Raw genomic sequence first — 16,607 nt, 5'->3', positions numbered from 1 at the left:
CCGCGTCACACATCTGGGCTCCAGGGTTGCGCCGGCTGTCCGACCGTCCGAGGTCCTTTCCCACCCGGTCAGACACTTGGAGTGCTGAAAATAAGTTAGCAGGTCAGACAGCGCCCGAGGAGAGAGAAATAAAGGTGGTAATTTCTCATCAGAAACTGGACTCAGGTGTGCCGCCCGGTTGCCTATCCCTTTGCGCCCTCATGGCACAAGGAAACAGAAGAAGGACATAGCTGAGGATTTATGAAACTGGTAAGAATGGGTCTGTGTATCTAAACAAACTGTGAGAAGGTTTGATACGTTTCCATTTTCCTTTAATTTAAATTGTTCTGTTCTTGCATTTACTTTTGCTATTGCTGGAGTAATCCAATATCTCCTTGTCCATTCGGTTCTAAAGGAATGGCAGGTCGCCGTTCGTGACACCTGCTTTCAAATATGGTAGGCGGTAACGGCAAACAACGCATTGTATAAATATCAATGGAGTAATATTATTCGGGAATGAGGCTTTAGAATATGGACAATGCATGAATTAAATGTACTTCCCCCAAAACTTATTCTGTAAGTTCTAATATTAGTTGTACACATTAATGTAGGAGTTATATATATCTTATCCCGATGGCATTGGGTGGCCAAAAGTAACACGAAAAGTGGATACCAAAAATTACATTTTTTTAATGAAACAGAATTGTAATAAATTGTAATAAACAGAATTGGATATTATCACTTGTATTAATTTTAATCGAACATACATCAGAACAATTATCAGATGTAGTTGATTTTGGAATGAAATTACGTTTTCTTCCTATCTTAAAGGTGCTACATTATCTGGAATCTGGGTTTGAATACATGGAGTTATTTTGGATAACCTAAGCGCTCCGCAGGTGTTTCCTGTGTTCTGGCAAAATCCCGTGAGAGTTTAAAGGTTCAGGAGAGCTGGAGTTTCAGGGAAAATGACCAATTCTCCCTATGTGGATAGGACAGTTTAGTATTAATGTGCCAGATAAATATTTATCTTGAGCTCCTGCAAAGACAACGACTGGAAACCAATTTTAGTGTGCAAGTATCCTATCTTTGGGAGATTATCGTTGTGCTGTCTGATTGTTTTTGATTAAATAAATTAACAAGGATTATGTCATTATTATTCATGACATATTCATTTGGATCAACTGAATAAATTTTTACAAATTAAGGAATCGATCAAATCAATTGTGTTTATTCAACTAATTATCTGCAAGAGTAAACGTGTATAGCAGTCATATTAAATTAGTAATTACTAATTCTATAAAGGATATGCCGGTAAACTATCACGTATATCTGATTGTCCTTGTTGACAGGTGGTTTTAACAGAGCGGAAATGTGATATTTTTCTTCTTCTTCAACAGAAGCCATTGTCCTTTAGAACAGCTGCACGGATTCAACTGAACCGGGCAGCATTTTTGTTTTTCACACGTTTAGACAAGAGGTTTAACACAGCGATGTTTTTTGTTTAACCACCCCGCAAGTCTAAATATTTACCCAAGCTCCAGTGTTCACTCCATGAAATGAACGGTGCTGGGAACTTAAGCAACCTAGTGAAACTACCCGTAACATACCTCGCAAGGCAGACGGGATCACCACCGCGTGAAAACTGTGCCCCTCATGGAAACAACCGGGGCAGCTCCTGGTTCGGAAACCTTGCTGGCGTGTTGAATGACTGGTCATTCTTCAAAGGACACCCCGGGAGGGAGGTCTGTCATTCCGGGATTGGTCTGGACTCCCGAACAATTAGTGCCATTTATTCCAAAACCACTTCATCCGTTTAGGAGATGGACTGTGCAAGTGGCATTTTAGTAAGGCCCGAATCCCGTGAATAATAAGATAATGTTTGACTGATTCCTTAAAATGATTAGTAAATATTTATTTACAAATATCTCATGAATAATATTGTCATAATCTTTGCTAAACAAACCGATCAGGCAACACTACGACTATCTCCTGAAGTTCGCCCTGAAACCCCTCCCGCCATTCAGTATTAGTATGGCTAATCTACCACAGGCCAGATCCCGTAGCCCTCAACTCCCGAACTGCTAAACAAATGGCTTAACTTCTAACTTTAGTTGCTTCTAAGGTATGAAAGTAATATGCAATTATATAATTCCAACCCCCCCCCCCCAACAACTCTGAGGGAGATTACTCCAGAGATTTCGCCGTCCTCAGAGCCGGTGAAGGAAGGCGCCCCAGAACTGTGTAAGCTATTTCCTTTCAGTTCTAGGTCAAGTACAACAACTCAAAATAAATCTTCCCTTGACTCAATCGGTTGCCTCAGACATCTGACATCGGATGCCTACTGGTTACCTCCTGCTTTTTGCCGCACTCTTAGCAGGAATCTGTCTTCCAACGCCATTAATCCTGGCAGCTTCCACCTTTTCCTGAACTTCACTCCTGTTGAACTTTGCCCTATCTAATGCCGTCCAGAATAAGCGGTTTAAGAATAAGTGGTAGGCCATTTAGAACAGAGATGCGGAAAAACTTTTTCACCCAGAGAGTGGTGGATATGTGGAATGATCTGCCCCAGAAGGCAGTGGAGGCCAAGTCTCTGGATGCATTCAAGAGAGAGTTAGATAGAGCTCTTATAGATAGCGGGGTCAAGGGATACGGGGGGAGGGCAGGAATGGGGTACTGATTGTGTATGATCAGCCATGATCACAGTGAATGGCGGTGCTGGCTAGAAGGGCCGAATGGCCCACTCCTGCACCTACTGTCTATTGTCCTGGGCAACTTCTGTGCCTTAACCGAACAACGCAGGCCACGTTCTGTTTCGCAGATTCCCACACCTTCTCTCACTTCATCTGTTGCAGAACCTTGCTAATTAATATCGACACACAGGAGATTCTGCAGATGCTGGGAATACAAAGCACACACACACACACACACACACACACACACACACACACACACACACACACACACACACACACACACACACACACACACACATACACACACACACACACACTCACACACACACACACACACACACACACACACACACACACACACACACACACACACACACACACACACACACACGTGCCGCAGGAGCTCGGCAGATCTGGTAGCATCTATGGAGCGGAACGAACAGTCGACGTTCCAGGTTGACTGGACTAGAAAGGAAAGAGGTGGGGACGCCAGAATAAGAAGGTGAGGGGAGGAGTATCAGCTGGCAGGTGGGTGTGGGTGTGTGAGGGGGGGGTTGTACTGTAAGAAGCCAGGAGGTGACAGGTCAAAAAGAAGGCCGGAGAAGGAGGAACCTGATGGGGGAGGAGAGAGGACCATGAGAGAAAGGGAAGGAGCAAGGAGAGGCGATGGGCAGGTGAAGAGAAGTGAAGTAAGAGGCCAGAGGGGGAATTAAAGAATAGAGTTTAGAAGGGGAAGATACCTTTGGTTGGAGAAATTGGTGTTCATACCATCAGACTGAAGGTTACTCAGACGGAATATGGGGCTTCTTCCAACCTCCATATTAATTCAAATTATATTCAAATTTGTCAGCGAATCTACTCCTGAACATTTTGAGTGGGCTGGGGGCCTGCCTCAAACTTTTTTCGAATACTCCGAACAACAAAATAGGATGCAAAATACAGCAGGGAAGGTTGGAAATATATACTTGCAATACATCAGCTGCATCACCGTCTGCAACGTGGACAGTCGCTTAAGTTTCAATGGGAGTCGTGTCTCTTGTTTTTATCCCTACAGATCTGTTTGCAGTGAGTGGAACAGGAGCTCAATCCGTCCACGTCGTCCAACATAATAGTTGGATCAGCAACCAATCATCTTCCTAGCACGGGACAATTGATAATTAATATTAATGTTCAAGTTCTGATTGGCTTTTGTTACTGTCAATCTTGTCAATCCGAGGCAGCCGGGCGAAATCGGTATTTAAAGAGACCGCGGGATCGCCGAGTTTGGATGACTTCCGTACTCCACCGGGGAAGAAGGGAATGGAGAATCGGATTATAACCTTTCGCCATTGTGGCAAAGATATTTATTGCTTTAATGTACCAGTGGAATGTCCGATCTGTGGCCAGAGTCTCTTGGGACGAAGACTGGAAGATGCCCCGGTCAGTATTCCTAACTGCTTTGTAGATGGGCATCATGAAAAGTGTTCTTTCCTCATCAGACCTACTAAGGGATCGTTCCTGAGGTAAACAAAAATCTTGATAGTGGAGCAGAAATATTAATTATCCATAATTTGCTGCCTTAAAATTACACCGCAATCTGTTGTCCTCAAAACCTGATTCGATGGCTTATAGAAGAGTAAAGCACAGGACCGGGATGTCTGTGCTAACCGTGCTGCCAATTTAAACCGCATACCGGTCTGTTTATAGTGTATATTCCTCCGTTCGCTGCCTGCTCACATCTATCTAAATGAGTCTTAAATATTTGCTTCTCCTGGGTGGGGTTCGGGCATCTACCACTCTTGGAGTTAAAAAAAAAGTTTACTTCTTAAATCTCCTTTAAATTTTGCCCCTGTGCCCTTAAAGTGGTCGGCATTCCACTCTGGGGAGTAAAATTCTGACTCTCTACCCTATCTATTGGTTGCCTCATTCATTTTCATACTTCTATCAGATCGCTCCCCCACCGCCACCCCCCCCCCCCAGCCTTCGATACTCCAGAGAAAACGATCCAACTTTGTCCCACTTCTCCCTGTAGCCAATTCTCGCCAATCCCGATGCATCTCTCCTGCACTCTCTCCAAAACCTCACTTCTCCTGCAGCGAGGTAACCAAACCTGCACACAATCCTCCAGATGCGGCCTAATCGAAGTTTTATACAACTGCAACGCTCACATCTTTCATACTTAATGTTCCCAACAGTGAAAGCAAGCAAGGCTTCATCACTACCCCATCCGCTTGTGTCGCCGCTTTCAGGGAGGGATGCACTTGGACGAAGTCCTCTGTCTACATCAGTTCTAAAAGTCCTGCCACTCAGTGCCTACGTTCCGCATACATTTGTTCTTGAAACTTCAGCACCGCACACTTGCAGGGGTTAAGCATCGCCTGCCATTTCCCTGCCTATTTACAACTTTACATCCCGCTGAAGCCTTTATCAGCCATCAATAACTTTGGCAATTTCCGTGTAATCTGCTTCTTATTCATCAACCCACCAACATTTTCGTCTAAATCACAGTCAAGAATCCGACATTAAAGTAAGTCCAAGTTTACATTTTCTGCAGTACTGTGCAGGAAGTACTCTTGGGTTGCACATTTATATAGCGAGGTTGCCAGAGAGTAGCCTTTCGCACGCCAGCGTGGAACGGAGAGTGAGATTGTAAATCTGGCGGGAGCGAAGGATGTTGAGAATGGTGAGGGTGGAGGGGTGTGGGACAGGTGGCAGAGAAGGAGAGCCTGGGACGGGGTTGGTGCAGGTGCAGACACACTCAGCTCTGAGACACCAGGCAAGGCCATTTGATTCCAAACAATTAGTTCATTGATCATTTCGGAAAGTCTCTCTGGCGCTCTCAGTTCCCTCCCCTCTCCCTACAGTGCAATACATATTATTACAGTACTGTGTACCCAAACTATATTTCTGTGCCTAACACTCTTGGTTATTCACCATATTTCTACGAAACTTGTCCCCGAGTTACAAGTTTGCATGCTACGTCCCGACCTAATTTGACAGTTTCGAGCGGTGCTGAAGAGCTGCGATGGAATACCGCAGAGATCAGAGGCTGTCTTCTCCCTCAAGTAAAGCGAAATAAGTAATTGGATCAACAATTTTTTGTTTAATTGGTCCGAAAGCAAAATACTGCCTGAGCATTTGTCCTATTGATTGTTTCCAGCAGGTTCCGCTTTCCTTCATACGATCTTTATTGCTGTCTCGCACTGCAGTCCACACGGAACTTGAAGAGACCCTTTCCACGGCAGGACGTTTCGAGACATGTCGATATCATGCGGATAGCAGCTACACCCCCCAACCCCACCCCACCCTGAGTAACAAGGCTTTGGATTTCTAACCCACAATAGTCTAACAGATCATCTCTTTTACAAGTATAACAGTTTACATGCTTTGTGTAGGATTTATTCCAGTGGCCGCTTGCCGAGGAATTATTGGCTCACGTACAGCAATAGTTGTAGAGTTGGTAACAAGAAGGCAATACGAGACCTAATGAAGTTTAGTTGAAAGTTGCACATTTTCTTATTTATTTCCTTCAAAACGTAGTTTCTTTTTTTATGATTGAGACGTAAAAATCTCACTGTTCTGTCCACATTTACTGAAGCTTTCCTCTTCCTGTAGTCTTTTCACATTTCAAAATCGCCGCACTTTCTCATTTCTTTTCAAGATGTATTTTCGTTCCTTCAGTTACCCTGTTCTCCAGCTAACATGGCTCTATAAGGACTGCATTTAACGCTTAATAAAACTTATTTTTTCCTCAGAGAATATGATGGACAAGCTGATCTTCATGTTGGTATCTCAAATACTCAGGGTGAGTTCAAAATAAGACCATACTTCTTAATTTAGAATTTAAGCACAGGATAGGTACATTAAAACATACTGCATAGGAATACAACATTGTGAAAGTAATTGAGCCAAAATTGTTATGTGAACAAGGGAGGAGAGCGGAGACCTGATTGGCTAATCTTCATCCAATCAGGAGGGACAGACTTACAGGGGTATAAATACCACCGGAGTCGACATGCTCGGGCATCATTCCTGATGAAGATGGCGGAGTTTGTCAGTAATACTCGATGCCTGAGAAGAGTTTATTTGTCATATATGCCGGCAAAGCACTAGATCATTTTTGTTATGTAATAGCTTGAGCTTAATCATTTTATATGAATGGTGTAGAAATTTGGTTTGCAAATACTTTATGGTCTTAATAAATAATTGCTTGTATTCATAACTAGCTTACTTTCCAAATTTATTCTATTCGTCATGAACTGTTAGACGAAACTATGGTATTGGTACTGCATCAATAATGTTTGGTGATATGGTTCAGCAATATACTCAGGAGGTCTTTTCCATGCACGAACTGACACAAACTATTTCTTTGTGAGCTTTTTTTTGGTGTTTCAAAATGTTTCTTTTCTGTGCTGCTTAAAGTTTCAATAAAATGTTACACTTAAGTGACCAAGAATTATGATACATTTTAAGGTGCTTGGAAGTAGCTACAGAGGAGATGTTCGGGGTAAGTTTTTTAACGCAGGGAGTGGAACGGGCTGCCGGCCGCGGTGGTGGAGGCGGATACGTCCTGGACAGGTACACGGAGCTTACAAAAATAAAGGGCTATGGGTAACCCGAGGTAATTTCTAAAGGAAGTACTTTAGGAAGCTTTGTGGGCCGAAAGGCCTGCATGGTGCTGTAGGTTTTCTATGTTTTTATCTTTTAGTTTCGCTTCCTGTAGTAACTCTGAAGTTTTCGTTATTCTTTTATTGCAGGAGTTGTGTACAATTACATTAAAACCGGTGTCCAAAGAGATGGCTGTGGTTGGGAGGAATGTATTTCTGTACCACTGGTACAATCAGACACGTACAATTTAATTAACCAGTGGGATCTTTATTTGGAGCAATTCTCCAATGCTGACATATGGATTCCAAACAGGTATGGATCACAGAACATTTTTTTTAGCCCATCAGGTTTATTTCAATAATTTCACCTTGCAAGCATAGGTTTTATCCTGGTGACACAAGAGACTGCATTTGCTGGAAGATGGAACAATATTTAATCTGCTGGAGGACTGTAATGGGTTGAGCAGCATCTTTAGGTGTAGGATGGCAGGATTCGTTAACATTGTGGAGTGAGACCCTGCATTAAGATGGTATCTGCAACAATGCTGGTTTCTGCCATGTTTTAAAGAAAAAAAAATCAGGTTTCCACTGCAAATGAAGTGGCAGAATGGATCAAATGGAAATGTGCCCAGTAAAAATCATTATGCTCCTACATCATCTTTCATTTGGATAATTTAGCATATTAACTACAGTATATACAAAACTTGAGAAACTTATGTTTTAAGCCCACCCCTACCTTCATTAACCAACAAAGCAATCGCAAATTTACTCCTCCACTTCTACTATTCAGCTCTTCAATCTTCTTCACCAGTGTCACGGTCTTCTGTCTCTAAGTCTCACTTGATACATCATGGTTGATAACATTACCTTTTCCATTTACGTTAACAGTTAAAAGTGGTATTTGAATGATCACAATTGTAATCAATTTTCTGAATATGATTATCATTTGTGTTTCCAGGTACGATGAATATGAGCACAACTGTTATTCCTATGCATTGACCTTCATCAATCGTGTCTTGGCAGCACAAAGTAAACGGCAGCTGAGTAGGATGGAATTTACCGAGAGGTTTGTGGTTCCACGGACAAAGCGAGCCTCCAAGTACATCACACTTTATCGAGAGTTATGCAGAAGCTACTACTATATTGCCGATGATATCCAAACTGAAGAAGTTAGCACCCAGTTTTAAAAACTGAACAGCCCTCGTCTAAATGTGACTTAAAAAAAATCATTACTCAGTGAAATGTTTAGAAAAATCAAACTTGCATTGATTAATAGAATTGCATTTCCTCCTATTATTAAAAAATTACAAGATAAATTACAAGGTAAAATTACAAGGTAATTTTTATAATAAATTAACCGCTAATTGTATCTACAATGGAACTAATATAAATAACTGAAGTAAAATAATATTTTATTTCATTGTAAACAACCCTGGATACTGGAGATGCAAGCATTATTGTTCTCAAGCTCACACAATAAAATTGTATGTTAAATATTGTCCAAGGTAATAAGCTGAATTCATACATTGGAAGTGGTTGTGAATTATTGTGTGGTGGTGTCAGCAACCCTGGGTTTGCATGGAAGAAAGCAGGAAGGGTTCCTTGTACTGCTTTCTTCATAGTTGAATACTCTGGAAAGCAACAGTAAACCTTTCAGGTTTCAACATTGGTACAATGTGAAACCAACTGAGCTTCTGCCGTCTCCAAATGCATGTGGGAAATAAATGCTAACTGTGCTTCAGCATTCAGTTTTCCCCATGCAAGTCTCTCCTGGACTTGCACTTTAAGGCTGGGACTTATTGAATAAAATGTGCCATCGGGCTAAATCACTGGTCTCCATTTGTTGTTCAAAAATCATTTGAATAGAGATTCTTGACTTGTAAATCTAAGTGAATTTCTTTTTTTTCCAACAAGTATTTTGTTTGATAAAACTATAAGACACAGGAACAGAATTAGGCCAGTGTAGTTTCATTTATTTCAAAATATTAATACATTTTCAAATATTTAATATTTCACAATTGCTTTCACTTTAAATAGTTTGTAAATTATTCCAGTATTAATAGTTTTGATTAAAATCATTAAAAAAGCTTTATAAAAAAGCTTTATTAAAAAACACACCTGAGGTTAAGATAGAAGATAAAAATCTTTTCCCAGCATTGTCTGCTGTTAAAGGATGTTAGGGTACTTTGGAAGAGCATAATCTTTACCTGAGTAGCAAGCAGAGGCAGGCAGGTGAGGGGGCATGAGTAATCAATCTGGGCAGCAGACTAGATTCAGCAGGATTCACCTCACAGATGAGGGAATCTTGAAGCTGCTATCAAGGATACTACTGCACCTCCATCATGGTCACAGCTGAAGCCTCACTCATGAGAAACAGATCAGAATTTCAACTATTTTTTTTTGACATGGCATATTCTCACTTTTAAAACTCCTGATAAACTAAAGACCCGTTGAATGAAGTGTAATTAAGGTTTTGACCACGTATCAGCCTCCCCATTAAAGTCACACACTGATGTCTGTTAAGGGAATAACCCCTTACGAGAACTTCATACTTGAGTGATTGCACTACTACTACTAAGTTTTTTTTAAACAGCATTCCAAGCTGCAGTTACTTTTCTAATTTGAAAAAATATATACACACACACGCACATTACTGTGTGGAACAACTGCTGCTGGAATCCCCCAGAACATGCCTGGATGATATCTCTCATTGTACACTTCTGTGAACTTAAAGTAATCCAACTCTCAGCTTTGATCTCACAAAACAAAATCAGAACTACAAATGATCCTGAGAATGTAAGGGTTAACATATGACCAGCATTTGATGGCTCTGGGCCCACGCTTGCTTAAGTTCAGAAGAATGAGGGTAGTTCTCATTGAATAGTGAAAGGCCTAGATAAGAGTGGATGTGGAGAGAATGTTTCCGGTAGTGGGATAGGCCAAGTCTAGGCACAGTAAAATGAAGGCGTGATTTTATGGCCTTTGTATCTCAATCCCCGAGTCCATGGACTCCCAGAATGCTTGTACCAGATGGTGAATGTTCTGTTTCTTTCTGTAAATCATGGTCAAAGCTACCACGTTTGAAGTAGAAGAAAACGTAATATTCAAGGATAGGCACAGTCTCGGTCTTAATAGAAAGATGCTCCTTCAGATGAGGAGGAAGTTCTTTGGCCAGAGGATGGTGGATCTGTGGAATTCATTGCCTCAAAGGCCAAGTTATTTGGTATAATTAAGGCAAAGGTTCATTCGTAAGGGCATCAAAAGTTATCTAGAGAAGGCAGGAGAATGGGATTGAGGGGAAAAGTAAATCAGCCATGATCGAGTGGCAGAGCTCAGAGTGGGCAGAGTGGCCAAATTCAGGTACGTCTTATGGTCTAAATCCATAAGTTACTGCTTTTTCATCCCAGGATCCTGTGTGTTTGCCTCGCACTGCTTTCAACTACCTTCTGTACTTCAAGAATTGTTAAGATTACTCAAATATACTTGCATGAATAGATTTTAATGATTAGTCAATGCTGGAGCAACAGGCTATTAAATTTCTCACAGAATAAGTTTTCAAAAGTTCCCAATTACAGGCGTCCCCCGCTTTATGAATGTTCACTTTACACCACTTCGCTTTTGCAAAAGACCTACATTAGTAACCTGTTTTCGCCTTACAAAGAGGATTTCCGCTTCTATGAAAAATTTTCCCATATAAATTAATGGTTCTTCACTTTACGCCATTTCGGCTTAAGAAAGGTTTCATAGGAACACTCTACCTTTGTAAAGGGGGGGGGGGGTACCTGTACCAACATTAAAGTGACTGACATGCACTTCTAAGATTTATCCTACCATTATAAAATAATTGATTGCAGTGTATCAGTTACAATCTACAGTGCTTTGGCATCTGACCTGTATTGTTAATAGTGCAACATCTTTCTCAGCTAACTAAAGGATGCATCCTATTTGAATGAGTGGCTGATTCGCTGTGAATATTACGTTTTCTTCTACTTCAAACGTGGTAGCTTTGACCATGATTTACAGAAAGAAACAGAACATTCACCATCTGGTACAAGCACTCTGGGAGTCCATGGACTCAGGGATTGAGATACAAAGGCCATAAAATCACGCCTTCATTTTACTCTGAGGCACACAGCCATAATTTTGGGAAGCAAGATTGGAAAACTCATGTGGAACCAAATGAGAGGACCCCTGAAGAAATGGACTGCTGGCAATGAAGGCCAACTGTGAAATTCAAAAACAAATCCACGATTAAAATAAACCATTATTCTTCAGTAATTTGAGTGAATGATTTCCTGGGTTTTGGAGAAATACATCTCCAAATAACTATGATACATCTCCATTTGCCAAATAACTAAAATATTGCAGCAATCCAATTTGCAAGAATGATTAACATTCATTTCTAAATGACAAAAAACCCTATCGCCAATCAATCGATCTTTGTTTTAATCACAACTCCTAGGTTCATAGGAAAATATCCTTCACAGAGAGGAATTTAAAAGCTAAATCTATTCTGTCCTTATGTAAAGAATTGTTTTATTTTAATTTTGTAAAGAATTATTCTACGTCCTTAGTATGACAAATCTACCCAGTTCTTGTGTAATTTAAGGATAGATGCTAAAAGGATACCTGAAGCAAAATTATATTTTAGTCTGGTTAAGTAATAATACTAATATAACAGTCTTTCAGATTAGGATTTTTCCAATTGCTTTGTAAATATTTAAACAGATTTAAAATCAGAATTTGACCTGCCTCAGTCACAAGGGCTGTCTTTCACATAGCTCACGACAGACAGATCAGCTTTCAAAAAGTTTCCATTGAGTGTTCGAGTAAAAAGAGGAAACCAGTGTAATTGTGGCTGCGCGGCAGTGTGGAACGAAGGGATTAATCATGAAAAATAAATGTGATGTATAAACTCTAATCTGTGAGTATAAGTTAACAGTTGCAATTATAATGTAATGTACCGGTGTGAATGAAGTCTCAGTGCTGCAGTGTAGTTAATTTGGTGATTTTTGCAGTGGCTTCATGTTATGTTTATTCGCCAATTTCTCAGAAAGAATTAGTTTCAATCAATCATTTTCCTAGACTTAACAATATTTGACTTGTTCAAATGTACAAAGAGTTTAAAAATAGCAAAGATCAGTACAGGAAATAATGTGATCAGTATTTAGAAGATGAAGTCACATTTCAAATGCAAATCTTTCATTGATGTTCGCACTTTCATTTTACCTTAATTCGTCTTCTGATTTAAAAAAGTTTTAAACACATCTTAAGTTAGCATATTTTTACATTACAAATGAAGTATTGCAAATTTAATAAAACTCAATCTGTTATGAGACCATTTGTCTTTCAGCTCACTTATTACTGCACAAAATTCTTGCAATCCCTGGACTCACTACTCACAATTTGCAAGATTGCGAACTGTAGTGCCTGGATGTGTGGTTGAAGCAAGATTCAGGTTGAGAACAAACTAAACTTTACTGGGGTTCAACATCTTGCTCCCTTTAAACTCCCTGGGTTCAATGGAAAATATATTATTGCGTAGCATGCATATAAAAAAAACAAATTATATGCGTTGAGATAATAAAGAGTCTGAGTAATCCAAAAGATCTACTAGCCTAATACCATCACATTCCTGGGATCCTGGATAGCAAAGTTGCACAGCATTTACAAATGAAATCACAGCTTTAAAAAAACAATCTTGTTCCAAATTTTATTGCTTTTTTTTTTGAATTGTTCTTGCCATGGTTCCAAATAAATTTATTTGATCCCAACATGCAAAAAACTACAACTCCTCCTGATCAGTGCGTTCTCGGGAAGAAATCCAGCGATTTACAATCAATTCCTGAAACAAGGAGATAAAATTATTTTACAGCATTTCCTTTGCTTCAGAACCAAACAGCTACAAACATTAATGCAATAATTAAACTTGTCTAATTGATATTTTCACCAAAAGAAATCTTGGCACCTGAACTTTAATTTTCTTCATACATTCTGGTGATGTCATTTCTTCCTCAGTCATATTTGATGGCTTAATCAAGTAGCATAACAGAAGTTCCTGAAAGAAAATGATAACATTTTTAGTATCCATACTAAAACTGAAACTACTGATATTAAAGACATTACATACATTGATAAACAAGCAGTTTATCCATATCTTATGGACTAAGAATGCTTTCATCAGACTTGACATTGGGGCAAAACCTGAAACAACCTTCAGATGTTTCTTGACCTGCAGCATATCTATGCAATGTTCAGTCATTTTTAGCATTCATTTTTTTAAGTCAACAAAGAGATTTTGACTTTTACTAATCTGTTTAAAATTTACAACAAAGAAGTTAACAGCAAACACATTTCACTGTGCTTCCTCTTCTGATGCTGGAAGACCTGCTGAATATCCTTAGTACTTTGTGCTTTTATGTCAGATTTCCAGAATCTGTAGTTACTTGTACTGTATTTCCCATGGTTTGTAATACCTGCTGACAAAAATTATATACAGATAAATTAGCTTCCAACCTGATGCAATGAATATTGATTTCTCCTTCTGGTTAAAAGAAAATTCTTCCCCTTCTTTTTCTTCTGTTCCCCACTCTCAGACTGGTGTGTTGTGGGAGCTGGAAGATCTTTGGCTGTGTGCCCAGAGCTCGGAAAAAGCGAGGCAATGGATTTTCAACATGGTAAACCAGTGAGTTGTTTGGTATGTCTCCCCTCTCGCTGTGAAAGAGGCATCTCTTTCTCCCTTATTAGAGAGAGAGAGAGAGAGAGAGAGAGAGAGAGAGAGAGAGCGAACCTGCGGTACGTCGAATACCAGGTGAATGCGTAGTCCTTGGAGTACTGCAAGCCTGTGTTCTTGCTGTTGCTTTTGCTGCATGCTCGAGTGCTCAGTGGCGGGTAACAATGCCTTTTTTTTGCCAATGCGGGGATGGGGGGATTGTTGCTTTCTGCCACTTATGCACGGGAGAGAGGGGAGCTGGGCAGGGGACTTTAGGGTTCTAACATTTAACTATCATTCATTCTTTGGGGCACTCCTCTGTTTTCATGGATGGCTGCAATAAAAATACATTTCAGGATGTATATTGTATAATTTCTCTGACATTAAATGTACCTTTGAAACCTTTTCTCACCTGCCTATCATCTCCCCCTTCTCCTATGATCCACCCTTCTCTCCTATCAGATTCCTTCCTCTCCTGTCCTTTACCTTTCCTACCCCCCTCGCTTCACCTATCTTCTAGCTAGTCCTCCTTCCTCTCTCACACCTTTTTATTCTGGCACCTTCCCCCTTCTTTTCTAGTCAAGATGACCTTGGCTCGAAATGCAACTGTTTTCTTCATTTCCATAGATGCTGCCTGACCTGTTGAGTTCCTCCAGCATTTTGTGTGGATTCCAGCATCTGCAGACTTTCTCATGTTTATACAAGAGTATGTTGTGCAGCAATACCATTTGGTGTTTAAGGTTGCATACATCACTCTTGCGTATTTCAGAAGCAAAGCTCAGGCATCTATGATAGAAACATAGAAAATAGGTGCAGGAGTAGGCCATTCGGCCCATTCGAGCCTGCACTGCCATTCAGTATGATCATGGCTGATCATCCAACTCAGAACCCTGTACCTGCTTTCTCTCCATACCCTTTAGTCACAAGGGCCATATCTAACTCCCTCTTAAATATAGCCAATGAACCGGCCTCAACTGTTTCCTGTGGCAGAGAATTCCACAGATTCACCACTCTCTGTGTGAAGAAGTTTATCCTCATTTCGGTCCTAAAAGGCTTCCCCTTTATCCTTAAACTGTGACCCCTCGTTCTGGACTGCCCCAACATCGGAAACAATCTTCCTGCATCTAGCCTGTCCAATCCCTTTAGAATTTTATACGTTTCAATAAGATCTCCCCTCAATCTTCTAAATTCCAGTGAGTATAAGCCTAGTCGATCCAGTCTTTCTTCATATGAAAGTCCTGTCATCCCAGGAATCAATCTGGTGAACCTTCTCTGTACTCCCTCTATGGCAAGAATATCTTTCCTCAGATTAGGGGACCAAAACTGCACACAATACTCTAGGTGTGGTCTCACCAAGGCCTTGTACAACTACAGTAGAACCTCCCTGTTCCTATACTCGAATCCTCTTGCTATGAATGCCAACATACCATTTGCCTTTTTCACCACCTGCTGTACCTGCATGCCCACCTTCAATGACTGGTTTACAATGACACACAGGTCTCGTTGCACCTCCCCTTTTCCTAATCAGCCACATTAAGATAATAATCTGTTTTCCTGTTCTTGCCACCAAAGTGGACAACCTCACATTTATCCACATTAAATTGCATCTGCCATGTATTTGCCCACTCACCTAACCTATCCAAGTCACCCTGCATCCTCCTCACAGCTAACACTGCCGCCCAGCTTCGTGTCATCTGCAAACTTGGAAATGCTGCATTTAATTCCCTCGTCTAAATCATTAATATATATACTGTAAACAACTGGGGTCCCAGCACTGAGCCTTGCAGTACCCCACTAGTTGCTGCCTGCCATTCTGAAAAGGTTCCGTTTATTCCCACTCTTTGCTTCCTGTCTGCCAACCAATTCTCTATCCACATCAATACCATACCCCCAATACCGTGTGCTTTAAGTTTGCACACTAATCTCCTGTGTGAGACCTTGTCAAAAGCCTTTTGAAATTCTAAATATACCACATCCACTGATATTGAAGACTATGGCCCAGCCACTGAACAAATAAGATTTAAAGAATAAATCCAAGTTTAATTGTTTTATTATCAAAACAAAAGAAACTATGAGCAGCCTCCAACCAATCTGAAATTGCAGTTCGGGCTCCTGCTAAACATTTGCAGTACCTGTAAGTACACCAGCATGATGGGAAAAGGTACAACTGATATAACAAAGGAGGCAAAATATAAATGGGAAAACACCTTCTTTGGAAAGGTGTTGAACAAATAGTGTTTCCTTTCAAAGTTCATGTACAGATGATGCCAAAGCAAACAGCATTTTGGATTTTAAAAAGTATATAGGGAAAAAGAAAGCAACGGTTAAGTTATACTGAAGAAAATTTTGAGAATTTTAGGATTATGATTAATACAAATGGCACTAAGCCTACATCAGAATGATAACAAGGATAAGATATGAATGCCAAGACTATTGCTATTTGCATCATAAAGAGCTTTAATAACTTTGAGGCATCTAAAGCCCTCTACAGCAGAGCTCCCAACCTTTTTTATGCCATGGACCAACATCATTAAGCAAAGGATCCATGGATCCCAGATTGAAAACCTTTGTAACACAGGACATGGGTGTACACAAATCCTTTTGCCACATGTTGAATATCCAGTGTCAGTTTAA

At 40.4% G+C, this 16,607-nt stretch overlaps 2 protein-coding genes across 7 annotated transcripts in view; one reads left to right on the top strand and one right to left on the bottom strand.

Moving 5' to 3' along the window:
- LOC132377758 (MKRN2 opposite strand protein-like) lies at positions 1-8,760 on the top strand. 3 transcript variants are annotated; one of them, XM_059944085.1, is made up of 5 exons: positions 1-249; positions 3,730-4,094; positions 6,410-6,459; positions 7,412-7,574; positions 8,220-8,760. In XM_059944085.1, the coding sequence occupies exons 2-5, from the start codon at positions 4,030-4,032 to the stop codon at positions 8,446-8,448; spliced, it is 507 nt and encodes a 168-aa protein (XP_059800068.1). In that variant the 5' UTR covers positions 1-249; positions 3,730-4,029; the 3' UTR covers positions 8,449-8,760. The 3 variants fall into 3 exon arrangements, with proteins under 3 accessions (XP_059800068.1, XP_059800066.1, XP_059800067.1); XM_059944083.1 differs by having other exon boundaries at positions 3,730-4,177; XM_059944084.1 differs by lacking the exon at positions 1-249 and having other exon boundaries at positions 4,080-4,177; positions 6,410-7,275.
- A 2,203-nt stretch (positions 8,761-10,963) lies between these two features.
- tsen2 (TSEN2 tRNA splicing endonuclease subunit) overlaps positions 10,964-16,607 on the bottom strand; it is a 41,265-nt gene continuing 35,621 nt past the window's right edge. For all 4 annotated transcript variants that reach the window (XM_059944072.1, XM_059944075.1, XM_059944073.1 and 1 more), the window contains exons 11-12: positions 13,230-13,319; positions 10,964-13,106 (exon numbers count right to left, since the gene is read on the bottom strand). In XM_059944072.1, the coding sequence (XP_059800055.1) occupies positions 13,047-13,106; positions 13,230-13,319 (150 nt within the window). In that variant the 3' untranslated portion in view covers positions 10,964-13,046. The remainder of the gene's footprint in view (positions 13,107-13,229; positions 13,320-16,607) is intronic.

This window comes from Hypanus sabinus, chromosome 19 (assembly GCF_030144855.1).
Source record: "Hypanus sabinus isolate sHypSab1 chromosome 19, sHypSab1.hap1, whole genome shotgun sequence".
In the NCBI taxonomy this organism is placed as follows: Eukaryota; Metazoa; Chordata; class Chondrichthyes; order Myliobatiformes; family Dasyatidae; genus Hypanus; species Hypanus sabinus.
This window is presented reverse-complemented; position numbering and strand designations above follow the sequence as displayed.